The following is a 26,911-nucleotide window of genomic DNA, read 5'->3' on the forward strand; positions in this document are numbered from 1 at the left end:
TGTTTTAGATTGAAAATCTTGTATTTGCGAGCTTTGTATGGCTTGAAGCAATTAAACGCTCTTACTTTACAAATATACACCCTTTTTTGTTAAAATCCCTATGAATCAAACAACTCGCTTGATACGGGAATTGATTCGTTTCAATCTCCATGTCTCTCAGCCTAATGATAATATGAATCCCAAAGTGGTCGTCTTTCTGACCATCAAACGGCAACGCCAACCAACCCTATAAACGTTAACTTAAAAAATCAACCCCATTTAATAGGGAAGGCCCAACGTGCAATTATTGATAAGAGGCGTATCAAACGATAGCGTATTGTTGTCCCCTTTACCCAATTCAAGAAACGTAGAAAACCAGAAATCAATTCCCTGTTAATTTCCTTCCAATTCCCAAGACCCAAAACCCATCTCACAGAATTACTACTGGTAATCATCTTCCATGATCATTTTGATATAATTGTACGCTTTTATAACCAAAAAACCCTAATCTCATCTGTGTTGTTTTCTATCTCAGTTGATAGCATCCGCCATGGCCAAAAGCTCCTTCAAATTGGAACATCCTCTGGGTTCTCTTTCTTACCTCTTTTTTACGGATTGATACAATAATTCTGCCTTCTTCATCGATTGATTCCACTAATTAGGATCTTATTTTGCTATCTTCTTGTTCATCAACTATATATATTTTCTTTCTTTTGTTGGTACGATTTCATGATATTTTCTGAAGAATGTGGAAGTAGGGTTTGCAGACAAATAGTAATTGTTCTTTTTTGATGTTTTTGTAATCTTTAAGTAACAGAGACTCGGTAGGAGTTAGCGATCCATGGTTTTGCACTAGGAATCTAGGGTTTTTACGTCGGGAGTAAGATTCCATATGCATTATAAATGGTGAAAATAAGTTGTAATTAGTGCCCGTTTGTTAAACACATACCGGGTAAATTGTTTTACATGATACCGTTTTGATGGACTACAATCTTACCAAGTAAGCTAAGTTGGAGCATTAACCAAGTAAGCATTTGGGTATATGACCCCTTATTATTTGATGATAGTCGCCTAAGTCTCTGTTCACGGCCTCAGAGAGATGCATAAGGTCGTGTGGGAGGCCATGAAAGTCACTTTCGAAACATCCAGAGGGTTGCACAGGTGCTTGCATGACTTGTTAGGTCGCGCGAATCTCTGTTTCTTCCGTAAATGTCAAGAACCCCAACCCAAGATGGCAAGGCTCAATGCCCAAATTTTTTGATATTAAAATATATGTCAAGCTTCCCTCTATGGCTTAATCCGTGTCCCTTGTTTGGGCTTTTGTCTAATTTGTTAAGCCTTATAAACTCTAGAAACTTTCCCTTTCCTTCCAACAACATGATCTTCAAGATTTTGTGAAGTTTTTACGGGTTTTGCTGTTCTTTGTGATTCTTGTTGAAACTCAACTTCGTATACATCATAATAAGAGGAACAAAATACGAAGGAGATAGGCAAGGTAGTTGAATTACTACACTATTCATACCCTTTTAAAGTCTTTCACAATTCTTTCATCTACCGGTCCATTTCCGTCTGTGTACCAAATGCACCCTTGCAGTGTCTTCCCTCCCCTATTTAAATAAACAAACAGTGCTACTATTGATTTCAAGTTCATACCCTTTTGGGCAAGGCTTTGTGAAACCATTATTTCAATAACTCACAATGCACATTGTCCTAAAGCTTATAGTTTCTGTTTATAGACGGTCCTTTTGGCTAATTTCAACCAATAGGAACCAGAGGTCGATCTTGACGAACACTTGCCATGCTGCTTTTCTATGTTATACATTTGTAAAGTATTTGGTCATGAGTCAGTTTCTGTTTTGTTTGTTTAGAGAGGCGCCAAGCTGAGGCTGCTCGTATCAGGGAAAAGTATCCCGACAGAATACCGGTACCAAAAGATGTTCAAATATGTGCTAAAATACATCACTTGTAGCATTGTGTTTGTTATTTATATTCGGGTTTACAGGTTATCGTGGAGAAGGCTGAAAGAAGCGACATACCCGACATAGACAAGAAAAAGTTTGTCATTTCGTTCCTTCTCGTTGGAGTTTAATCTTATCAAGTAGAGAAAGAAGGAATCTTTAACATATATATACAAGGGAAAATCACAAAAATAACCAAAATTGGAGTTGACTCGTCACAAAATCACCCAACTTTTTTCAAATTAGCACGAAACGATCACCTATGAGCAAACCCCCCCCCCCCTTTTTTTTTTTTTTTGCAAACATGACCTTCTTTCAAGATCTTTTTCAACTTTTGTGGGCTTAATTTTGGGTTTTGTTCATGGTTTTTGGGCTACAAACTGAATAAAATATGTCGGGAAAAAATGGCTATTTTGTTATGTTTAGAGTGTGTTAATTTGGAAAAAGTTGGATATTTTGTGATTTATAATGGAGTTGTGGGTATATTTGATTGCAAAGAGAGATGACATGATGGTTGCAGGTATCTGGTACCAGCCGATCTGAGTGTAGGACAGTTCGTGTATGTGGTAAGAAAAAGGATAAAGCTGAGTGCAGAAAAGGCCATCTTCATCTTTGTGAAGAATGTTCTGCCACCCACTGGTATATTTCAAACCCATGTTTTGAATTGATGATTTGCAATTAATGAATAAATAATTATGTCATATATTGTTGTAGCTGCAATGATGTCTGCAATATATGAGGAAAACAAAGATGAGGATGGTTTCCTGTACATGACTTACAGTGGAGAGAATACATTTGGAGCTGAATGAATGAATGATTTATGTACATTCTTTATATCTTTCTCTATTAAAGTTTGTTCTTGGCATGTTATTAGTAATATAAATGATGTATGGTGGTGTTTTCCGTTTCAACATTGACACATGAGATTGCAGCTTGGCTTCTTTAAACCAGAAATCATAAAGTTGTCTAATTGTTATAAACCATAACTATTAGTTGTCTGATTGAAACAACACACATTAAACCCAAACCTGTGAAATTCAATCATTCGTATTGTTCAACATGTTTTGTTTTTAAATTCAATCATTCGTATTGTTCCACATGTTTTGTTTTTGCGAGTGAGTATCAATGTATATTTCATGTGTGATGTTTCATCTATGAAACGATATTGTATGAAGTTGTAAATGAATAAATCAATTACAACTACAATTATTACTTGTAAACTTTCTCTACCTTCAAATTCAAGATTTTTCTTATTTCACACCACATTAATACTCTCGTCTCCCAACAAAATTGTCATTTCACACCACATTAATAATCTCGTCTCCAACAAAATTGTAATTTTGTAGATGAGAAAACCTACGCAACCCCGATCGGCCTAGGAACCAAATGTGAGAAGTTATTTCAGAGTTGAGGCTAGTGTATGGGTTCTAGCCCGTCTCCTGTAGGATTCCAACCTGAACCTATTGTGTATTTGAGCAACGTCTCGCTCTCCTCCTTTGCCAACTGAGCTACACACCCGACGCCCAAGGGTAGTATCGTAGATTTATTACTTAGAGTTGCAAGGCCAGATCCGGGTGCTGAGAATCGACAACCATGCCCGAAGACTGTCTCACAGGAGACTGGTAACCTATGTTCAAATCAGGCGGCCGTGATTCTTGGTGTTTCGGTCTTGGTGGTTGCTGCTGCGGTTTTTGAGGGCTAACCGCTCTCCAATGAGACTGTACCTGAAACCTCGACAGATCTGCGGTTACAAGCCGAGGAAAAATCACTTGTCGGTTTTGGAACCGGGGCTCATTCACGAAGCCGTGGACGGGTTGTTGAAGCTGAGCCATGGAAGTAGGGAATTCACCATGAAACGGTGAAACATGGTGTTGGCGGCGGTGGTGGTGGGAATTTCGGTTTTCGGCTACATGCGGTCTGGTAACCCCTCCTAAGGACATCCACTCGACGTTACTCGGATTTTCTCTTTGTGGACAAACCATGGAACCGTTTGAATGAATCTGAGCTAACTTGCTCGTCATCTGAACCGCATCAGCAAGACCCTGTTGTTGGGGAAAACTCGTGTTTACAGGACCGACATTGGAGCCAATCGTATTACAGTCTGAAACAACCGAAACGGGTTTCCAGTTTTGTGGCACGGATCCATCATCGTTACGATTTGGATGCTTAAAATATGATACCGATGAAACATTTTTGTTTCTTGAAACTACTCCTGCTGGTCTAGGAGATTGGATATCGGAAGCATTAAGCTCCATTAAGTTCAACGAGTCTGAGTTCTGTTGCGGATGCTTTGAACTAGCCATTTCACGAAGTTTAGCTTGCAGAAAAGAAACAGATGGGGGTCCCATTTCTGAACTCGATCCTTTAGGAGACTCGTGTTTACGAGCGGGGTTTCTAGAAAGTTTTTCATCACCATCGGCTGTGTTCCTAGAAGCTTTGTCGTCGGTTCTCACATCAATGATACCGAGATATCTCGTAAGAAAATCAGATTCTTTCAAGGTGCAGTTTTTGATCACTAGAACAGGACTTGTAAGTGGTTCATATTCTCCAACCCATCCAGGCCCAAATTTGATGCCTTCCGGCAAAGCCTCCTCGATTCTTCGGGACGCAATTTTCCAAGCAACCGATCCGAGAGTTGCAGCAAAACGAGCTAGGCTCCTAGTGTAAGAATTATCCGAATGCAGCCCAACCTGATTCCGGAGATAACGAGTTTAGTAGGCAGACAAATCGTCATCAAACAGACAGATTAAATAAACATAACGACGTACGGGAATAAGCTGTTTGCTTTCACCCTGGAAGGTTGAAAATACACTCTCCGACTCAATGACCGGCTGAATTGACATATTGAATGTTGTCCGCCGATTTCCATCATCAGGGGGCTTAGTGTGGGCAGATAAGACATTTTGAAATTCTCCAGACAAATCGGATCCAGCGGGTTCCTGAACGGTTCGGACCATCGACCTCTTTGGTTGCTTTTTAGGTGGTGATGAACTTGAGTTTATTGGGTGATCGACAATAAAGTTTAGGCGCTGGAATTTCGTTTTCGCCAGCTCCAGGATAGAGCTTGCCTTCCCAAATTAGTAGTGTAGTGAGATCACAAGTGAATCATATGGGGCTAAAACAAAAAGAAATACATTCACATGTGCATACCTGTTTATAGTAAATTGTATCTGGTGCATTGTATTGCATTGCATTAGCGCATATTAGAATCACATCACTCTGTGTTTAAGAAAACTGGTTATTAAGCATATTCAGATAATGGTTAAAGGAAGAAAATGAATAAGAAAACTAAAGAAAAACAGCTTATCAATGTTTCTTTAACATAATTTTAACTTAATAATTAAATGATTATATTAAACTATGTATTAATAATGTCTATAAAAGGGGGTGCGCAATTCAATTTTGTGTTCAGCGTCCCACTCTACCCTTTGAATATTATTATGACGTTTTTACAGAAGTTTGAATATATATTGTATGATGTAATGTTTAATGATGAGGTTAGACCATATATTTTTTATTTAAATTTTGTGTCATTTAGAATATTTATCAAACAACCTGAGGTCCTTTTGGAAACAACCCTCAATCCTAGTGGTCCTGGTGCTCGGGGTAAGATCTGCATACATCTTACCCTCATAGGCCCTACTTTTGAGTGGAATATATTGGGTTTTTTATTTGGTTATCAAACGGACATTTTCATTCAACACTAGACTGAAGGGTAAATGGTAATTTTTATCTTACAAACCGTTTATTCAGCACACAGAACAAACAACAATTTGATCTTTTAACCAGACAGAAGGCATAATCTAGACATGGCTTAATGGATGAAAAAAACAAGCATCATCCCCTAATATAACATATATGGTTTTCTTGTATTCAAGACTAAGATCACATTGTTCATCTAGCATTCATGTTATAGTAGGCATACTAAAACATTATATATACTGTACATGCATCTATATGCGAACAAAAATGTATTTGGACTAAATTTCATAACATCTTAGTGTAGATAGTTCCAGTAATGCCTTAAACATGTTTATTTCCGCTAACACCACTTCAATTTTATCTTGAGCCGTTGAGCACAATTAATTTGAACTGAAGATATATCTGCTATAATCTTGATGCACAATCTTCACAATCCCTCACATGTGAAACGGCAAAGCGTGTTCTCAACTGAATCCAATGGGGAGGATGAGTAAGTATATGGTAACTATCAAATTTCTATCTTTTCTTATATAGGGAGTGAGCATGAATCTAAAAAGAGAATGTGCATCAACTCTCATCCATGTCTCATAAAAAGCAATTGGAGCAATGCTTGATGATAAACTGAGTGATCCATAGATTTGCCCTTCCATCATTAATGAATCATCAATTGATTTGGCATAATAACAAATGTTCCAATAACTATGGACTAACCTCAAATTGTTCCAAGGTTAAATAAGTTCCTTTTGCCAGTTTTTTCCTAACCGTAGCAAAGTCCATAGACTGCTTTATCACAGCATGGTAATCAGGCAGCTGCAGTAGACCAACCAACAATGCAAGATTAGATAAGCCACTTCAATTACCAAGAATCAGGGTCTCCACGGAATCAACTGCTCTAGTCATTCGGGGAAAATCACAAAAAATGAAAAACATCCTGGTAACCGTTCATCTAAAAGGTATGCATGACATGCACAAGTGCATAATAACCAAAAAACAGCTTCAATTACTTGTATGCATATGTGCATACCGTCCAGATGAATGGTTACCAAGGTGTTCCTTAGTTTTTCATTTTTTTAAGGTTTTCCCACAAAAACCTCCCTCCGGGTCTGTATTCATCTTATTCCCGGTTGGGATAGGTTTGGTTCAGTAATTACCAAGAATGTTTTTAAAATTATATTAAAATGAAAGTATGACTCAAAAATTCACCTCATCGGGATCAACCGGTTCAGCAAAAACACCATAAGTATCTTTTCTGCCACAATTAAGACAGCAAAATTTTAAATTATGTATTGAAGAAGATCTTATCCAGAAGAAAGAGAATACAAACAGATACTACGGATGCATACTTTTGAAGTTTGTCTAGTATTAACTCTAGAGTCTTTTTATCAGGCAAAAATACCCCATTTGGAGGATCTGATGGTGTCCCTGTTCAATATGCCAATTAACAGTCGGTATTTAATTCACATACAGATTGAAGCTGAGAGTATTAACAAATCCTGAAATTTAAAACAAACCAGGAACAGAGTTGGCCCTTCCTGTTTCTGCATCATCATCTTCTTCTTCTTCTTCCAGTTTTCCTCCTCTTGTCTGTCAAAATATAAGATGATACTAAAAGAATAAACCATAAACCTAGACCCTAAAAGAGCTAACAGTGGACAACCGAACAGACAACGGACAGAGTCAGTGGTATGTGGAGAGAGAAAGAAGATTGTGGGGCAGAGAGAAAGGCGGGTAGATTGTATCCCGATCTCCAACACAAACACATATTCACACACACACACACATATACATATACATATATGTATATATATGTATATTCATATTCAGGTATAAACAAGCATGGTATCCGAATTTCATAGAAATTTCAGTGAATTGCTCTCAGCTGTTACATACACATACACACCGACACAAACTATCTACTACTGAACCTCGATTCAATTCAAATCCATGAGTTATTTTACCTCTCCGATTTCATCATCTTCTCCATCGAATTCCCGATCACCGGCGTCAATTTTCCGTTTCTTCGACGGCTTAACTTCATCATATTCATCAGACGACGAACTCTCCTCGCAGTGATTGGAGTCGGAATCATATTCACCAAGCAGCATCCTAAGCTTCTTCTCTCTCCTCCCAACATCCTTGTAGAACTCCTCATCGTCTACATAATCATCGATGTCAAAATTGTACCTAACATTCCGTCTGCGGCAGCTCCGCCGTGGCTGTGACTCTGGTTCAGCACTAGAGTTACGACGTGGTAGATCTGCATTAGATGGTCGTCCCTTCTTCTTCCCGCCGAGGATCCGACCCATATTTTTCTGCTCTCTGTATGAAGATTCGCCGTTTCTCTCTCTTGTTTTATTAAAGTAGTGGTAGTAATTTTCACCGAGAGCGAAAACTTTGGCTTTTTCCGACCCACTTTATACTTTCCAAGCCTGTATCCGACCCTCCGGTTTGGGGCTTCTTGCCGGATAAAAAGCTTACCTTTTTTAGTAAGATTATTGAAAAGTTTAATTTATGGTCTAATTGGTTGGTTTTTGTACAGATAAAGCTGTTTATGAGGTTTAGGTATTGTTTGATAAATTCTTTTAATATTAATTGAAAATTAATTTTTTTAGTTATGTATTATTCGTTCATGAAATATTATTTTTATCAATCATATTAGTTATTTTTTTAATTATTATTAAATATATTTAACTATCAAAACGTAAATATAACAATTTTAATAACGATTATATAACATAAAAATTAAAGTTATACTTAGGTGTCATTTGTTTTTTAAGAGGTGCTGAAGTCTGAAGTCTGAATTCACTTCTGATTTTTAAGAGGTTGTGCTGAAGTCTGAATCAGTTAGACTGTTTGTTTTTTGCGTCTGAAATCTGAAGTTTGAAGATGAGAGATCGAGAGTTGATATGGATTGACAGTTGACAAAGTTGAGAGATGAGAGATCGAGACAGAATAGTTGATCTAGAGAAATCGAGTGCAAAGAGATCAGAGTAGGTAGGCGACGATTTGAAATAAGAGGTTTCACAACCACTTAAATTTTCAGACCTAATAAGAGCTTTTAAGCTCTTAATTGAAAAAAAAAACACACTGAATCCTCTTATGTTTGACCGATTCAGACTTCGGTCAGACATAAGAGGACATTAAGAGCTTTTTTATTAAAAACAAACAACCCCTTATTTTGTTTCATAAATAGTAAAAATGTGTTATAATTTAAATAGAATATTTAATTTAATTATCAAATATATTTTTTGAAAAAAATACTAATTAATTAGGATATGTGAGGTAAACCATTTTTTATTTTTATTAATATTATATATAATGGTTATTTGAAATCATCATTTAACTAACAATCGTAACTTGTATGTATACATGTCGTTATAACCGGGTTGTTGGTTGGTGGANAAATAAAATATTTAATTAAATATAGTTTTTGAAAAAATATTCATTAATCAGGATGTGAAGTAAACTATTTTTATTCATATCATATGTAATTATTAAATATAGTTTTTGAAAAAATATTTATTAATATAAGATGTAAATAAGTTAATTAGTGAATTACACGGTTTCAGATATGAACATATAGTTCATATGTGAATCATGCGGGTTCATATATACACTTGTTTTGACGTCGATTTGTAAAAGTTACAAAACTACTCATCTATTTCTCATATATTATACAAGGAATTATCTGATGTTTCGTAATCAAATTAAATCATAAATTTTGATAAGATAAAGATTAAAATCACCTTTTTAGTTCTCATGATGTTATATAATAGTCACTAGCAGTAGCATAGGCCATAGGGTGGCAAATTAACGATACGATTACGATGGGAGAGAGAAAGAGACAATTAATTTTGTATACTATTTTTTTTACACAAAAAGACTAAAATGCCCAACACCTTTCAACATGTCATTTTATGCTAAAATTATCAACAAGAAGTCATACATATCTACCGTTTTCTCATTTATCTAACATATTATATTTTATACATTTAATTCGTGTATATGTCCCACAATGTTTTATACTATAAATAAGTTAGTATGGTGGTATGATGTAAATTGTAACTACTTCCATAAATATTGCTATGCATACATTAATACTAATACTAATATATAATAAGTATGGAAAAATCGATCCCTAAAATACAAAGACTAATTAACGACTTGAGTTCTTAATTAAGTCTCTAAGGGATGTAGTGAAGAATATCATCTATACCATTTTTGAATTATGACGCTGGCAAAAGCTCTTATGGCTAAGAAAGACCGGATGCCTACACCAACAACCAAGGAACGGGAGTGGGTGGTCCCAAAAACAACTTACGAGTTAACGAAGATCCAATTAGAAGTAGGAACGCAAAAAGATATCATACTCTTTTTAGAACAGACGCCAAATCCATTCAAAATATATATTATACTTCCATAAAAATATTATCCTAAAGACACACCCGGCCACCCCATACCACTCAAACATCATATGGGATCACGTACTCAACCTTCCGATCCATCCTCACACCTTTATAACCTCCATCACTCCTCCACCTTCAATTCCCATCAACCAAAACACACACCATGCCTGCACCTGCAGGTGCTACTTCCGTCCACGGTCTTACGGCATTCTTGGTGTTTTCTGGGCTAATAAGACTTGGTGTGTGTCAACCTCATCAGGCTGCACCAGCAGTTTACATGATCGGGGACTCGTTAGTCGATGTCGGAAATAATAATTACTTGCCCCTTTCAATCGCCAAGGCTAATTTCCCTCACAACGGCGTTGATTATCCTGCCGGAAAACCCACCGGAAGATTCAGTAACGGCCAGAATGCTGCTGACTTTCTTGGTATCTGCGATTTACTTCTTCTTTCATTTTTATGATTATATATACACATATAGCATTTGCTATATGTTCACGTTACACGTGAAACCTATGACACCGAAACTTTGTGATAAAACATTGTGAAAGTAAAAAGAACATGGAAGCTTCCCAAAAAACATATGAAAGTTCAGTGTTGTTTATTCAGTGTCATGGTTCTCATGAAATCGTTTTGTTCTCACATGATACCAATTATATATGTGTGTGGAGCAAATGCAGAGTTTTATTTTGTGTTATTTTGGACAGCGAAAAAGATGGGATTACCGACATCACCACCGTTTCTGTCGTTGACCGGCGGTGCCACACCACCGATCACCGGAGTCAGTTTCGCGTCTGGAGGTGCCGGCATCCTTAACGGAACTGGCGAACTACTCGTTGTAAGAATCTGGAAAACTAAAAAGAAAAAACCAAGTACAAATAAAAATAGAAAAAATGCGGTGAACGTGGATCGAACACGTGACCTTCAGATCTTCAGTCTGACGCTCTCCCAACTGAGCTATCCCCGCTTGTTGTTTTTCTCTGATTATATTATCTATTAACTGCAGAAACAATCAATTCCACTGGCCCAACAAGTAGACTATTTCGCTTTGGTTCGTGACCAATTGGTCCAACAGTTAGGACCAGCTGCCGCACAAACGCACCTATCAAAATCCCTTTTCGCAATCGTTATCGGAAGCAACGATCTATTCGCATATTTCACTATCGGTTCCATCGTATCTAATCAATTCAACCCACAACAATATGTCGATCTTATGACGTCCACCTTCAGAAACTTGCTTAAGGTAGGTGATGAATAACTTAAGATCTTTTTGACCCTTTTGAATGATCTGAGTAAATATGTGAATCGTATGTATATAGTAGACGTTGTATGGAATGGGTGCACGAAAAGTGATGGTGGCCGGAGTCGGGGAGATCGGATGTTGCCCGGTGCAAAGAAAGTTGAACAAAACCGGTGAATGCAATGTCGAACTAAATTATTGGTCTGCCAAGTACAACGATGGCCTAAAGATCATGTTGGAAAGTTTGAAGTCCGATTCACCGGGAATGAACTACGCTTATTTTGATACATATGGTGCCATGGCCAACCTCTTCCAGAAACCCGACACTTATGGTATTATGATTGACTTGTTTTACGTTTTTTTAGGATTCACTCACGGCAATAAAATGGGCGTCTTGGGATGTTCACGATCCTTTGGCCAAGTTAAATGATCTAACAAGAAGTTCTGTTGATGAAGTTGGACAACCTAATAAGACATAAGAAATAAATCACTTTTTGAAAAATATTATATTAGCTTTTTCTAAAATTTATAAAACCTGTTATATTTGACACATTTCAAAAATGTCTTATTAAATGTTACTATGACGAGATTCTTCTTTTGTCCTATTAAGTTATTTAACTTCATCAATAGAACTTGTTAGGTTCTTTGAACGTTCTAAAAAGACCATTTTATTTTGTGGTAACGATCATGCATGAACCTAGAATGAAGCGTATGGTGGCACGTGTTACCGTATTATTCTTCCGTAGAAGGGTAAAAAAATTTAAGTTCGTGAAACATGCAACCGTATTAATTTGTTATATATGTGGCACCGTATGTATTTTGAAACTACAATGAGAATAAGTTTTATTTGGTACAGTTGGTTTGCAAGACTTTTATTCCACCTCAGACCTAAGTTCGAATCTTATTAGTGTCATTTTCTTAGTCAAATGGTGTCACTGTTTGAAAAAAAATTATGTATATTTGTTTCTTATAATCAAGCGGTGCCATCATTTGAAATCTTTTCCCTATATTTTTTTTTCTTATAGTTAAATAGTGTCACAATTTAAATAAATTTCTGGGTCCGCCCCTGGTAATGATGATATAAAGTAGGATGGTTCGACCAAATGACACTCATTATATATGTTATGTTTCAGGGTTCATGGAGATAAAAGAAGCTTGTTGTGGTCTTGGCAACCTAAACGCAGACGTGCCATGCATTCCGATATCGAGGTTTTGCTCGAACAGAAAAAAATATGTTTTCTGGGATCTTTACCATCCGACAGAAGCAGTTTCGAGCATGTTTTCAGACCTTTTATACAGTGGATCACAAGAATATACGTTTCCCATGAACGTGAAGCAACTTCTTGACATTTAATCAAGCTTGTGAAACTCCAACTCAATAATCGTATTAGATTTACTTGTCAAATTGTCATAAGCATTCAAGAACGTATAAAATTTATTGTCAAGTTTATAAAAAACTCGTCTCGATTTTTTACGTCCTATTCGTATTCAAAAATCACATGGATAAGACGTGGGATTTTGGAATAACATATTGTATTTCCAATCAGTTTATATCATTTAGGTACGTTAATAAAAGTTTTCATGATAAAATCACGTACCTATTCATTATCAAAACAAAATGGGTTCTTATGGGTTTTCTCGGCCTTAACACAAAGAATAAATTCAAATCTTAAACGCGTGTCCATAATAAATAATGCATTACAACAATATTGATTTTATAGGACGTCTAAAATGTAAAAGCATCTTAAATAATTTTATAGAACCAAACCAAAAAACGTCATATTTAAAAGTGTTACAATAAAAAATTTATAAGCTGCTTTTAGTCGTTTTAACAAGTTTTTAGAACACTTTAAAAATATAGTGTCATATAACTAATTTTATACGCCATTACTGGAAAAAGTGTTCTATAAACACAAATGTCTTATAAAAAGATGAGTTTATAGGACAAACTTCTCAAAAATGTCATATAAAATAGCTAATACAACACTAATTTTAAAAATGGCCTAAAAATTTGTTAAAACATCTAAAGACATTCTATAAACCTATTGTAACGTTTTTATATATAACATTTTATTTTGTGATTCTAAAAAGTTAAGTTCTATAAAGCATTTTATTAGGACGCTTAAACAATCTACACGTCTTATAAAACTAATTTTGTTGTAGTGATAAATCTAAGAGAAAAAACGATGACGGTGAGTTTGTTGCTCAATTATGGCTTTTTTTCCTCTTAATGTTGTTTTCTCAAATCTAGAGAGAAGGGAAAGAGAATTGTTATTTTTATTTGTGTTCTCGAAAGGGAAGTAAAAGGAAGAAAAAAAAATAATTTTTCATGTTCTTGAACACAGAGAAAAGAAAGGAAAGATGTATTTTTTTTACAAAAATACCCTTTAAAAATATGTTCTTTATTTACAAAAGGTTGGATAGTTTTGTAATTTTTATAATTTTTTTAAAGAATTCCTAACTTTTTTCGTTCCTTTCTTTCCGTCCACTCCCATGTCTGGAAGAAAAATTTTGGGTGGAAACCTGTGATTTATTTCATTTTTTTTCTTAAAAAAGTTTTGAGGACACAAGTTTTTTTGTACTTTTCTCCTTTTTTTCGCTTCCTTTCTCTTTCTTTCCTTCATAAACAAGGTTTCTAGAATAGAGCATAAAAGGTTGTATAAAAATCCATCGATTGAAATAAAATTATAACAAACTCTTATAACCAAGTATGTATAAAAACCCGTGACCATGAAGGGAAAATTAATTAGTGAAAAAAGAGAGGGTCGTCAAAGAAAAGTCGAGCCGATGATAGTAGAGGTAGTGCAGTCAAGGAAGCATTAGATTGGATCAAATGAAACCGGATGGATCAAATGTGGCATGAGTTCTATACTATGATATTTTTTTCGAACGATTACTGAAGATTGTAAAGCTACTTTATGGGGTTTATAGAACGTAACTTTTCAGTCATTGTTATAAAGCAGTCGACAAACAAGATTGCTCGTAATATTACAAGCAAGTTATACTTTTATGCCAATTATAACAATGAATAACCTTATTTTTCTTAAAAACCTTGTTTCAATCTATGAGTTGGATAATATTAAATAAAATTAAATATTTTAAAAAGAAATTATCTAAATCAACGTCATAAAGGGTGCGTTTGGTACGCTGGACAGGGTGGGACAGGACAAGACAGAACACATTTGTCCTGTGTTTGGTGTGGCCCAATGTTGGACTAAGTGGAACTAACTTGGATAAACCTTGGACACGCGTGTTCCATCCTACCCCCCTGGAACTAAGTGGAACACAACCCTATTTCCCTCTTTACCTTTTTCCCACCCGGCTGCAAGAAGAACGACTAACCCTTTTTCATAGCTCCATCGTCTCGATCGAATCCTCCTGTCGACGGCGAGTTCCAATCGACGGCGAGTTTCAATCGACGGCCTCCATCGCCTCCATCGCGTCTCTTCTCTCCATACCCAGGTACGCAATCGATCTGTGTAGTGAACGATTTGTGAGTAGTGAACGACATCTCCTTTCGTTCTTGATTCTAGGGTTCTTGTTAATTTCTGTGGGTTTTGATGATGATTAATTTCTTGTTAATTTCTGTGGGTTTTGATTCTAGGGTTCTTGTTGTTATCAACTGTTTAGGGCATTTTAGCTCACTCTATCAAGATGGTCAGATACATTGTAGGATGTGTTTTTGGCCTATAAAACTGGATAGATTTCTGCCAGTTCCTCTCGGCCATGGACGAGTACTGTTTGACTCTTTGGAGTATACCATTTTCACCTTTTGATGAATTACTTTTCTTCAAATCTGTCTCTAATAATCTCAAACAACAATTCCTCTGGTAGCAAGCAAGCTGAAAATATGCAAATGCGGCCTCTTGCCTACGCAAGTCCCCCAATGACTCATACATTGACAAAGCCTCACTAATTGCATTGTTGGCTGAAATCTCATTCTTTCCAAATTCCATTTTAGATTTATAAACTTTAGCAGTTGCATTTTCTCTTGCTAGAAGCATGCCAAGCCTTAGATATGTATGAGCAAACTGTGTATATACTTCATTGCTAAGATTGTTTGGAAGGGCATCGGCTTCATCACCAACAGCATCAACTTCTTTCTTTGCTGCTCTATAGTATTTGAGTGATTCACAATACTGTGATTTTGCTGCTTCCAGCTTTTGGGTGTAAGCATTATTCACAATCCATGTGGTTTATAATTTGCTGCTTCCAGCTTTTGTTAATTACGATTGATTTTGGAAATTTTTTGATATTTTTAAATAGTATTTGTAAGCATTTATTATATTGATTATTTAGAGAAAAAAACTAAACATCTTACTGGGGGTAAATTGGTCATTTTAACCTGTCATGTCCTGTTATTTCTTACCAAACGCTGAACAGCTGTCCTGTTCTGTCTTGTCCTGTCCTGTCCTGTCCGCGCACCAAACGCACTCAAAGAATTTGAAAATGGCATTTATTATTATTTATTATTTATGAATTATGAATTTGTATTGGGAAATTACCAAAAATAGACGGTTTAACCTAAAATAACATTTCCTTAACTTGCAAAAAAAGAAGTCATGCGGTGAACGTGGATCGAACACGTGACCTTCAGATCTTCAGTCTGACGCTCTCCCAACTGAGCTATCCCCGCTCGTGTTATCCTTCTGAAACTTACACTGTTATTCAATTTCTGATTAATTTCTCCGGCATAGCTCCGGCGACCTCCGATTACCTTCAATCTAGACTTATCGTTGCTACAATCGTCAATTTCAGATGCTTTACCATCTTGTAATAGGAATACTGAATTTTAGGGTTTTGATTTTTTCTACATATGCATACAGTCATACAAACGTAACATGCATATGCATCCAACTGTGTGTTTTCTGCTCTGGTTCCATGAATCAATCCAGATTTCTCTCCTCATTTTCTTCAACAATAATCGCAATCAGAAAATGGCGGCGTCTTCGATTGGATTTGTATCAAAAGCAAGGACCGCCATTCATTCCCCCGCCGCTAAAACAGAACAAATCTTCACGGATATTAAAAAACCAGCTTCCTCCACCGATCTAGGATTCTCTCTCTTTCGATTTCCACTTATTTTTCTTAATCTATCTATATTTAGACGTTTGGGATTTCTTTTACTAGATTTGAATTACTGTTTATATTTATATGAAAATCTTAATTGCCTGAAGCTTAGGACGATTTGAATCTCCGATATCCGGAAACAGTGCTTCTCCCGGTCGTAGCGAAAGGTAAATTAGTTTCATTATGTTTTTCAGCTAGAATCTCTGGGCTAAATCCAATCTGCATTTTTTCGGATTCTGATTCTTTGTGTTTCTAATATACGATCATGGTGTATTCAGAAAATTAGAGATCAAATTGAGTTATAATTTCTTCTTTTTCCTTTCTTGGAAGGGTTTCATCACGAAAATGTATATCAATGTGATTAGTTTTCTTCCTGTCTTTCATGGTATTTATACATCATGTAATAATTTGAGCAAAAGGTCGATTACCGGCAATCTGACTCACTCCCACAGTCCCACACGAAACCACATGTTAGGAGGCATTTCAGAGCTGACTGAGGGTAGCGGAGGGATTTAAGCCCGCTTCTTGCAGAATTTAAATTTGAACCTGCTGTGTATTTGAGCAAAGTTGCTCCTTCCCTTTGCCTACTAAGCTACATGCCCGAGGGCTATACATCATGTAATAATATCATGAAGTCAGGTTATACGTTTGATGTTCAATCTATGATTCTAATCATCAGAAAACGTTGTGTTTTGGTCGTCTGAAGACGTGCTCGTATTGCATCTCTTGATTGCTTATTTGCAGCCTATTTCTCTTGCATTTTTTGTCTAATGTACCCGTTGCTCGTTTGCATATACTTTGGCTTGTAGCTTGTTCACTGGTTTCTGTTAATTTTTATTTTGCAAGATGGGGTTTCCACATAAAAAGTCTGTAACTCTACATCCTAACCCCAGACCTTACCTATGCATGAGATTACTGGGCTCTTTTGGTTTGGTTTAAATGCTTACTTACGGTTTTTTCCAAGTCTATTCACAGGTGAAGAATGCAAAGTGAAGACCGGGGCCAATAAAGACGAAGCAATATTGGCAGGAGAGGTTCAACACCTTAAGATTTGGGAGAAAGGGAGTCCAAGAAGCTAACAAAAATACAAAAAAATGTTTGTTCCAGTTTTTGATGCAAATTTATGCCTAGCTAACGCAGTCTCTAGTCCTAAGGTACCTTTGAAACCCGTTGTTGGCTTTTGTATGGATATCTTATCATACTTCATAGTTGCGAACGCGTTGCCATACTTGATATATTTAAAATTTTAATTTACTAGCTCACTTGTACTTAGAGAGTTGCTAAGTTAACCAAGCATATGAACAATAAAAGAATTATAGTCAATTTCTTGTGTTGCTTTTGGATGCTTCATATATTCTGTTAGAGTCCTACTTCGGCTAGACTTAGACCATTTCTTCTGTATATATGTCGGTGCCTCCTTTCTCTCCTCAAGGGCGCTTTTGGAGAGTAATCTGGGGGTTTCACATATTCTCACGTGGTATCAGGGACTCCACACCCGGGGGCAATCTATACTCGCCTAGCCCCCTCTCAACACTCTTGGATAATATGTGCCCGCCTAGCCTCCGTTGGAGGGGCGTGTTAGAGTCCTACATCGGCTAGACTTTGACCATTTCTCCTGTATATATATGTTAGTGTCTTCTTACTCTCCTCAAGGGCTCTTTTGGAGAGCGATATGGGGTTTCACATATTCTCATATAGTCAAAGCAATATATGGAATATTGATTTCTATCAATACGCCCCAGATGAGTGGAAAAGAGTTATGTTTTATATTTTTTTATTCGTTTTCCTAGTCGAGCATAGCTACACATATTCCACAGAAGCATGTATGCAATGTTCTTTGTATCTTATAGTTGGTTTCTATTTCTTTGTGTCTCCTATCATGCAACTGAAGTGAGAATCATTTGGTGGTATATTCATTATTTGATGAAGATCTTCATATATTTTAGGAAAAGGAGAGTGATTCACCGGTCAAAGATGACAACAATAGCGATATCGTACCATCAGCAAATGTGTTAAAGCAATTGGCCATAGGTGTTCAGTAAGTTATTTTTTTATTTTCTTTTTTTTACATGTGCTGATTTTTTTGACTGTTGTACATGTTATGACGACTCTACAATATCTGCCTAGTGGGAGGTTCAAATAAGAAGGCTAAATATCATGAGAAGGTAAGAAGGGAAGGTTCATATGCGAATCATTGAAAAATTTCATTTGAAGATGCATATGTGAACCCATATGATTAATTTGTAACGTTGGTTCACATACGCATCTTAAAATATAAAAAATCGGATTTTTTCAATGGATTCACATATGAACCTTCACTTAACCTTCTTTTCTTACCTCCTGATGATATTTATTGAACCGACTCCTATCTGCCTATATTCTTTCAATGTCTGTATCTTTTGCAAAATAAACAAGGAAACAATACTTTAATTCCACTTAGGACAACAAAAATTATAAAGTCAATGAAGGATCTTATGATATCATCAAGAGACTCTTCACCTGTGAAGGAGAGATCTACTTTGAGCTTATCTGCTATGAAGTCATTAGTAGTAGGGGAGAAAGAAGATACGTTTGCTTCTGAGTTCGGTCGTGATGAGAAAGTAATGTCTCTTATCCATTCACTTACGAATGCAGGTATATTTTTTGGTGATCGTCTTTCCATGAAAAAAACCAAGTGTCTTTCTTTAATTTCTTGCAGTCCTCCTTGATAATATTTCACTTCCATTGTAATCCTTGCAAGATATTCGCAGAAGGACATCTTTCTCAAACAAAGAATGGATCTCGGATGGAGAAGAATACGAACATTACTAATTTTGCCAAAGAAATCCATGGTGCTCCTCCTGAGTGCTTTGTTACCGAGCTTGCTGAAGCCATTGGAAGTTTGAAAACTCTGCGGAAAATGGCATTGTTTTGGTCCAGGGTCGTTGTAGAAGTGAGAAGGCTATGGTGTGAAGGACAACATATTCCCGGCATCCCTCCAGATGAGATTCCCGACTTAAATTCGTGCATGTTGTATCAGCAGTTGCAGGTTATTAATTGTTGTATTTCTAGGAAAAGGCGGCGTGCTATTGCCACCGAGTCATTAGATTCTGTTTTAAAACTAGCGAAACTTGATGGTGACAACAAGTGTGGAGATACTCCTCCGCTAAGCCCTGTTGTCTATGCGAGAATTAGCTCTGGGGAACTTGTGCTTCGATTAGGAGCTGATAAACGAAGAGAGAACTGTACACTTTTAGAAACCGGTGAACCTGTATATACCCCTGTTATGCAGGTTGGTTTGATCATATCTACTCTCTATCTAATTTGTTATCGCTTCCTCTTTTTGCTAACTTATTTGGTTTATAGGAAGGGCCTCTACTCACAGAAGATCTTATCAAGGAAACAGAGGAATTCGTGTTACGTACGGGGAGGTCAGTAAATTCAAAGGGGTTCATTTCATTGATTTTTTATTTTTTAATCTTGAAAACATTTCTATTCCAATACTCTGTGGGCTCTTTTGGTTTGATGGAATGCTTTTGAGGATTTGGATTTCGTAGAATGATTTGGAATTGGGAGGGTTTTGAATCTTTGGTATGCCTGGTTCGTAGGATTTGGAATAGACTTGAATTCCATTTTTTATAAATAATTTATAAAAACAAATTACAAAAAAGTTATTTACCTTAGTATTACAAAAAACAATGCCCCATATGAGTATGTGACATGGGATTTCAATTCCAGACTTTCCACGTGGGACTGGGATGGAATACAATTCCAAATCCCACCAAATCCTCCAAAACCAAATGGGCCTTTTGTGCAACGAAGGGAGTATGATTTTCTGACACAATCGAGTTTTTGTGTATGGTCAGTGTTGGTGTAGGGTGTTCTCAGCTTCTTTCGGACATGCAGGCTTTTAAGGTGAATGTTAAATGAAAAAGGGTCGTTTAATTAGAGGTGATCAGTGTCCATAGAAGTTTTAGTCTTTGTGATTTGGGTTTTAGGCTGCAAATCCAGGGTGCATATTAGAAGATTTCGTTAGATGGCATTCACCCCCTGACTGGACCGAAGCATCAACAGACGATGAAAGTAAAGAATCTGCTGATGGTGACAATTTGTCCTCTAAAGGACAGCTAAGTATGCGTATGCAGAAAGAAGGCATGCACTGTGGACCTAAAATCTTTATTTCCCTTTTCGTTCTTCAACTCTAAGTGCTTCTACAAATGATGGTTATTTTGTGATGTTAGGTAATTTGTGGCGAGAACTGTGGGAAACTGCAAAACCAGTACCTGCTGTTAGACAGTCTCCACTATATGATGAGGATTTATCCGTGTAAGTCTGTTTAGGGTTTTGAGGGTTTTTGGGTTTAGGGTTTATCTGTTGTTTGTGTGTGTAGGGAAGGTATTCTGCATAGCTTAGAGAACATATCGCCTTCTGGTTTATTTGAGCAACTGTTTCTTTCTCTTGTAAGAAGAACCACTTTCATTTCTGTTAAAAAACTGTTTGTTTGATATGAGGAAAGTTTCTTTAGGAACCCTAACACGAGAACCCCTTACATTGCACCACGTATCCCTCTTCAAGATGAATTAACATATTCATGATGAATATGGACTAGCTATGGGCATGTTATTCATAATTAATCACACGTTCATCATGAATATGTTACAAAATTCATGATGATTAACACATCCATGTTCCTGATGAATATGCCACGTGTCGTGCTGTGGGTGGTTCCTGAATTTTAGGTTCCTAATGGAACCTACCCCTGTTTCATATATATATATATATGTTCACTTGCACCCATTTGATGATTGATGTGAATGTAAATGATTCAGCTGAGTTGTGGATGTGCAATTGCCGAGGGAAGAATCTACGGTAATGAAAATATGTACAAGATGTTCAAGGAGTGTAAAGACTACATCATTGTTACTTGTCAAGCCAAAAGTTGGATTGAGAAAGCTGATGACATATGCCAGGTATCAATCTTATTGCTAGAGTTCCACATCAGCTAAACTACAACTAATTCTCATGTATATATGTTGGAACTTCCTTCTCTCCTCAAGGGCTCTTTTGTAGAGTAATCTGTGGGTTCCACATATTCTCACATGCTACCAGAGCTAAGGTTTATTTCTCTGGGGCAATCTATACTCACCTAGCCCCCTCTCAACACTTGGGCACAACTTATCCCCCTATTGGAGGGGGAGTGGTAAAGTCTCACATCGGCTAGAGTTGAACCAATTCTCATGTATATATGTTGGAACCTCTCTTATTTCCTCGAGGGCTTTTGGATAGTAATCCGGAGGTTCTATGTATTTTCACATGGTACCAGAGATAAGGTTCACCACTCTAGGGCAATCTGTACTCGCCTACCCCCCTTTCAGCGCTTGGGGACAACTTATGCCTATCTAGCCCCTATTGGAGGGGGCGTGTTAGAGTCCCACATCAACTAGACTTGGACCAATTGTCATGTATATATGTTGGAACCTACTCCTCTTCTACCACTCAGGGGCAATTTGTACTCACCTAGCCCCTCTCAACACTCTGGTACAACTTGTATCTATCAGAGTCCCACATCGGCTAGACTTGGACCAATCTTGTATATATGTTGAAATCTCCCTTTTGTCCTCAAGGGTTCTTTTGAAGAGTATTATGAGGTTCCACATATTCTCACACTTGTATGATCACCCACTTTGGTTAATTTGGTCTCCTCTAATGGTTGGTTGAGATTAGGATGCAATTGAACGTTTATTTTGATGGCAGGTGTATGAGACAGTGGCGATGATGGCCTTGAATCCAGATGGGGTTATACGGGTCACCACGAAGCCACAACAGCCTGATGATGATAACGAGAGTTTTGAACAAAAAGGTGGCAGTTTTGGGAAACTTGGCTCCATGTTTGGTGGTGGTGGAATGGATTCAAAAACACCACCAAAGAACCAAGAACCCACAATGTTTTCAAAAAAGCCACCAAAACCTGCAACTCCTCTTGAAAATATTGGACTAACACCCCAGTGATCAACTCAAAATAATGAGAGATGAAATGGTTTGAACTGTACAATTTGGTGTAAAAAATGCATGTTTGCATGATGAATATCAATATATATATATAATATATCATAGAATGTGTCATACTTCAAGAGATTTGTTGTCGATATAACCATTTACATTATAGACGATGGATCGTGTGGGAATAGGAGTTAAAGATGAGAAGCATAAGAAAAAATTTGGACCTTGATCACTTTTAATATCACCCTCATCCCATGAATTGCGTTTGATATGAGAATTGAGCTGGTGTATCTCATTAGTGTTAATCTTCAATAAAAATTGATCTAAGGGTGGAGATCCATTCTTACCCTTCTCAAAAGTGAATATTTTACTTGAGAGAAAAAATGAAAGACCACAAACATGGTCTATGCGAACCACAATGGTTGTCGCGTAATAATTGAGGCCTAGACGTACACAACAGTTGCAGCCACTGAGTTTATCAAAACTAATTTTTTGCCGTCACAGTTTGTCAAGATTAGTTTGGATATAGCGTAAGATACCATTCCAAAAAAAAACATGGTCTATGTGAAGAATATATTTTTTTTGATCGAGGCAATAGTTTTGAAAAGACTGATTGTTGATCTTTTCAGATAGGACCAACACCGATGGGTGTGGATTTCTTTTTTCGGTGTTTTGCACCCTTGCACATATATTTTATGCATTTGAACAATGAAAATCATTTTTTATAGAAATAAATGATCAAAATATCCTCACGTTATCTGATATAATTTTGAAACTCCATCAAAAAAACCGTGGTCCATATTTGTAATTTACTCAATTATTTATAAAAAATAATAATTATTAGATGGAAATAAGTGCATAACAACGAAAAGAAAAACGTCCATACACCATAGAAACGTGATGTACATGTATGACCAACATTCATAATACGTACTTAAGCTTCCAATTGTTAGAAAGTAGGGTAATAGAAAGAGAAGTAGAACAACAAATTTCTAGAACGTGAAGGATTATTATCCTTAGGATATTATTAGGCCACACTATCAAGGTTGTTTGGGTTAAAGACTAATACGCCCTCGAGAATTATCTAATCATATAGATATGTTCAGCAACAACACATATCTCCTTATGAACGTTTTCTGCAGAATTTCAATAAAGAAAGGAAGAGGATTGACAGAGTTCAAATGATCAAATGATTACACACACAAACACACAGAATAAAACATATATATAGGTTTATGTATGTAACTCACTATAGATAGGAAAAACTAACATTTGATTTTATCCAAATTGCAAAAACGTGTAGAAAATGGTCATGAAGTTGATTTTTAGGAAATCATGCACACGCACCAAAATTCGCACAATGAGGCCAAATCTTTGACAATTTAATATGTGTGAAAAATTCGCATAACAAGGCCAAATCATTAACATTGTAGATGGACCACAAAAAAATTTATGGCAATCTCGCATGGTTAGTCTGGACGAGAAAAACCCAAGGGTACCCCCTTGATGTATTGGCAAAAAAATGGATGTTAACACTTAAATATGCATAATTTTTGCTATAGGACTTTGTTTTAGTCCCACGGCCAGTCAAATCGAAGATTGAAACGAGCAGCACGCCACGGGTTAGAAGTCTTGTGGTAATACAGCATGATTTGAGTGGATGTCGATGAACTGGTCGACGCACGTTCATTCGATTTGGGCACTACGTGGCTCCGGCAATTTTTCCAGCACGGGATTGTACTCCTACCAACAAGCTTTTCCATTAAGCATTTGATAAACGAAATCGTCAACTGAACATAGTCTCTTACTTAATGGCAAAGTCAGATAGAAGTTTTAAAAAATTGTCATTAGAAAAGTCTTATCACTTTTAAAAAAAAAATCTAATATCATAAAATGTGTCGAAGTGTTGGTATGTGATGGTGGCGTTTTATATATTTGTACATACATTATACTTTATAATAAAAATTATTTTATAAAAAAAATACAAATAACCAGAATATAAGATCCAATAACTTAATGCCTGACATGACCATGAATAAAAAACATAACTAAATAAAAACTACACGATATTTGCTGTAATATCAAATATCAATTGTCCAACGACAAAACGTGATATTTTTTTTGTAATTTAAGGGCCGTTTATCCAACGGTAAGTGTTTATTGGTAAAATTTAACAGAATCACTTATTTATCCGCTAAGATTTTAGTCCATTAAAACGGTATCGTATGGAACAATTTACCCGGTAAACACTAACCATGACACCAAAACAAAACAAAAAATACTCTTTACATGATAAAAACGCCATGTACTAACGCGTGCTACAACCTTCCAAATACTTATGCGTCCCGTTCTATCGACAGGTTCCAACTCTGGTAAAACAATCAACTCTCCGATATCTGTTTTCATGCTTCAATTCATTGTTTACTGCCAATTCTGTTTGTTTTTTTTTTTTTTTTCATATTTTGCGTTGATTTTTTTATTTGGTATTCGAAGTCTGTAAGCGTCATTTCACACTTCTTTTTCTTTGAAATTGTTGTGGAAAGCAGTGTATACGGATCAAGCCAACGATGTTTGGTGCTCTAAGGCGAAAGGTTGTCAGCGGAAGCTGCTCTGCTTCGGTACAAGCCCTAATTTCACTCTCAAACGTCTGTTCTTTGTTTGATTCATGTTGTATGTTGTATTTGTACTTTATATAATGTTGTTCCATTGAACATAATTACATAGATTTTTAAGTGGGATGAAAGTTGAAGAAAAATTATTGGTTGTAGACCAAATACTGATGACATTGAACTATTAACAACACTTACCATTACGTGCTTACTAGAAAGTTCAAAAGTGCAATGTAACCCTTTGGAGTTAGTAATATGTCATGCACATACAGAGATTTTGGTCTATAACTGTATAAACATGGAAAGTTATTAAGCCCTTGGTATTCATTTGATTTTTTGAACAGATTGTTGGAAAATCATGTCGTAAGTTGCGGCCTGTAGCATCTACAGTCATACCTCCTTTCACCTCTGGAGAAGAGGTACTTTTTAAATACATACTTATTGTTTAGTGTTTTTGGAACACACAATCCATGCTTTATAATTCTATTTCAAAGGAAGTTATTTTTTCATTGTGAACCAAATAAGCTCCATTACAAATATCTGACTTTGGTAGTTAATATGTTCCCTAGGTTATTGGCTTAATGCTCCTGACTTTGTAATTAACACCTTCCCTGTTCTAGTAAATAACTAAATTTACATATAGCATTTGCAAAAAAGCATAGACCTTGGGATGTTATATTGTGTGTTTCATGAGCTTGTTTATGAGTTATGACCAAAATAACAACTAACAAGATAGGGACTCAATGCTGATCTACGGTGTTAAGCTATGGCTATAAGGAAACTATCTATCTTGGTGTCACATGCAATTCTCAAATCTTGTTCACTTACATTGTAGTTATTCTCACACATCATTTTCCTTGGCATGCTACTATATACCCTTTCTAGATAATAAACATCACTTCAGAAATCGTTTTTATATTTCTCCCTGAATCACCAAAATGATTTTCTGACACCTTAGACTCAAACCTCAACAGGTGCTTAATATTTTTTCCATAGTTCCACTTTCTGATTTTTATGCTTGGGATTGAATATCGTCTTTCCTTTTATGAATCTTGAGCGATGTACTTTTCCTTAATCACCTTGCATTCTCGGGTGTCTTGAGGATAATATTTAATAACCTAGCAAGATTTATTGTGGTTCCCTTCCTAAGGGCTCTTCCACTTCCAACCTCTGAAGGAATACTAATGACTTAAGAATGACATGTCCAACAATTTTATTCCTTGACTATAGACAATTTTCTGTGACTTATATTTTAATGTCTATAGATATTACTCCATCGAAGAACTATTGGGAATTGTCCAAGTATTTGTCACCTTATGCAACCTGGTAATTTTCTTCCTAGTTTTGATTTTGTCCTAGCAGGAGAACTGGTTTCTGCATGCAATTATAATATATTTAGCCTTTAATTCTTGCTTATGTGTTATTTGAAACAGGCAATGCAGTTAATACTAGGCCAATAAGGTTAGTGAATATATTTTCTATAGTTTTCTGCAAAAATTGAGATATCATTGGTGCCATTCATAGTAAGTTTCATCTCTTCATTGAATATGGATATTGTTTAGAGGCTTGTTCATTGGCATCTGATTTCGTCAGGATTCTTCTTTGTTATAACATAAGTGTACGGAATATTTGTTCCTTGTTGACTAGTGAAGGGTGCCAATATGATTATTCTCATTACACCTCTGTTTATTGGCGGGGATGTTATGACCAGGCTACAGCCAGGTGGCCGTATGCAAATGCTAATCAGGCTGTTTTCATCTGATAGTTGTATTTCTTTTACTGATGTTAATGACTTTGTTCTAATAGCATGATCTTTTTTATTGGCATTTTCTTTCTACCATGGCCTTTTACGTTAGAACTTTTTTGTTAACAAATAGAGAAATTAGAAACTTGTGTGTGAGATGCTGTACGCTGGCAAATATTTAAACTTTTACTTAAGTTGAATCCTTTAGTCATGTGGCTTCTTAA

General features: G+C 36.3%; 4 protein-coding genes and 2 non-coding genes across 6 annotated transcripts; 3 read left to right on the forward strand and 3 right to left on the reverse strand.

Moving 5' to 3' along the window:
- Positions 1-277: 277 nt before the first annotated feature.
- Positions 278-2,917, forward strand: LOC112505749 (autophagy-related protein 8C-like). The gene is made up of 6 exons (XM_025109708.1): positions 278-426; positions 515-566; positions 1,848-1,903; positions 1,982-2,034; positions 2,458-2,576; positions 2,652-2,917. Exons 2-6 carry the CDS (start codon positions 530-532, stop codon positions 2,744-2,746), a joined length of 360 nt encoding a protein of 119 aa, XP_024965476.1. The 5' UTR covers positions 278-426; positions 515-529; the 3' UTR covers positions 2,747-2,917.
- A 55-nt stretch (positions 2,918-2,972) lies between these two features.
- On the reverse strand, positions 2,973-8,045 carry LOC112505748. Its single transcript, XM_025109707.1, has 8 exons — positions 7,598-8,045; positions 7,151-7,223; positions 6,983-7,061; positions 6,843-6,888; positions 6,351-6,449; positions 5,088-5,156; positions 4,706-5,005; positions 2,973-4,627 (listed from the first exon to the last, which is right to left on the reverse strand). The coding sequence occupies exons 1-8, from the start codon at positions 7,943-7,945 to the stop codon at positions 3,488-3,490; spliced, it is 2,154 nt and encodes a 717-aa protein (XP_024965475.1). The 5' UTR covers positions 7,946-8,045; the 3' UTR covers positions 2,973-3,487.
- A 2,163-nt stretch (positions 8,046-10,208) lies between these two features.
- On the forward strand, positions 10,209-12,639 carry LOC112506389 (GDSL esterase/lipase At5g55050-like). Its single transcript, XM_025110395.1, has 5 exons — positions 10,209-10,473; positions 10,753-10,883; positions 11,052-11,288; positions 11,368-11,617; positions 12,419-12,639. Exons 1-5 carry the CDS (start codon positions 10,209-10,211, stop codon positions 12,637-12,639), a joined length of 1,104 nt encoding a protein of 367 aa, XP_024966163.1.
- On the reverse strand, positions 10,940-11,012 carry TRNAF-GAA. The gene has a single exon. It is a non-coding gene; the product is annotated as a tRNA-Phe (tRNA).
- Positions 12,640-15,848: 3,209 nt separating the features above from the next.
- TRNAF-GAA lies at positions 15,849-15,921 on the reverse strand. Its single transcript has one exon. It is a non-coding gene; the product is annotated as a tRNA-Phe (tRNA).
- A 547-nt stretch (positions 15,922-16,468) lies between these two features.
- LOC112506390 (rab3 GTPase-activating protein catalytic subunit-like) lies at positions 16,469-22,379 on the forward strand. Its single transcript, XM_025110396.1, has 12 exons — positions 16,469-16,522; positions 17,331-17,509; positions 18,302-18,393; positions 18,796-18,989; positions 19,106-19,626; positions 19,701-19,765; positions 20,201-20,249; positions 20,333-20,486; positions 20,576-20,660; positions 20,725-20,794; positions 21,164-21,304; positions 22,089-22,379. The coding sequence occupies exons 2-12, from the start codon at positions 17,450-17,452 to the stop codon at positions 22,341-22,343; spliced, it is 1,686 nt and encodes a 561-aa protein (XP_024966164.1). The 5' UTR covers positions 16,469-16,522; positions 17,331-17,449; the 3' UTR covers positions 22,344-22,379.
- The last annotated feature ends 4,532 nt before the right edge of the window (positions 22,380-26,911 follow it).

Source organism: Cynara cardunculus (genome assembly GCF_001531365.2).
Source record: "Cynara cardunculus var. scolymus isolate 2C chromosome LG 2, CcrdV1, whole genome shotgun sequence".
In the NCBI taxonomy this organism is placed as follows: domain Eukaryota; kingdom Viridiplantae; phylum Streptophyta; class Magnoliopsida; order Asterales; family Asteraceae; genus Cynara; species Cynara cardunculus.

What these genes read in the sequence shown, in the direction of transcription:
- LOC112505749 (XM_025109708.1), top strand. Translation starts at nt 530, where the DNA reads ATGGCCAAAAGCTCCTTCAAATTGGAACATCCTCTGG. An exon ending in AGTATCCCGACAGAATACCG is followed by an intron (nt 1,904 to 1,981) that starts GTACCAAAAGAT and finishes TCGGGTTTACAG; the next exon opens with GTTATCGTGGAGAAGGCTGA. An exon ending in GAATGTTCTGCCACCCACTG is followed by an intron (nt 2,577 to 2,651) that starts GTATATTTCAAA and finishes ATATTGTTGTAG; the next exon opens with CTGCAATGATGTCTGCAATA.
- LOC112505748 (XM_025109707.1), bottom strand. Translation starts at nt 7,945, where the DNA reads ATGGGTCGGATCCTCGGCGGGAAGAAGAAGGGACGACCATCTAATGCA. An exon ending in AAGGGCCAACTCTGTTCCTG is followed by an intron (nt 7,062 to 7,150) that starts GTTTGTTTTAAA and finishes CATATTGAACAG; the next exon opens with GGACACCATCAGATCCTCCA. An exon ending in AAAGCAAACAGCTTATTCCC is followed by an intron (nt 4,628 to 4,705) that starts GTACGTCGTTAT and finishes CTCCGGAATCAG; the next exon opens with GTTGGGCTGCATTCGGATAA.
- LOC112506389 (XM_025110395.1), top strand. Translation starts at nt 10,209, where the DNA reads ATGCCTGCACCTGCAGGTGCTACTTCCGTCCACGGTCTTACGGCATTC. An exon ending in GAATGCTGCTGACTTTCTTG is followed by an intron (nt 10,474 to 10,752) that starts GTATCTGCGATT and finishes TATTTTGGACAG; the next exon opens with CGAAAAAGATGGGATTACCG. An exon ending in CCAGAAACCCGACACTTATG is followed by an intron (nt 11,618 to 12,418) that starts GTATTATGATTG and finishes GTTATGTTTCAG; the next exon opens with GGTTCATGGAGATAAAAGAA.
- LOC112506390 (XM_025110396.1), top strand. Translation starts at nt 17,450, where the DNA reads ATGTTTGTTCCAGTTTTTGATGCAAATTTATGCCTAGCTAACGCAGTC. An exon ending in ACGCAGTCTCTAGTCCTAAG is followed by an intron (nt 17,510 to 18,301) that starts GTACCTTTGAAA and finishes CATATATTTTAG; the next exon opens with GAAAAGGAGAGTGATTCACC. An exon ending in TATATACCCCTGTTATGCAG is followed by an intron (nt 19,627 to 19,700) that starts GTTGGTTTGATC and finishes TTTGGTTTATAG; the next exon opens with GAAGGGCCTCTACTCACAGA.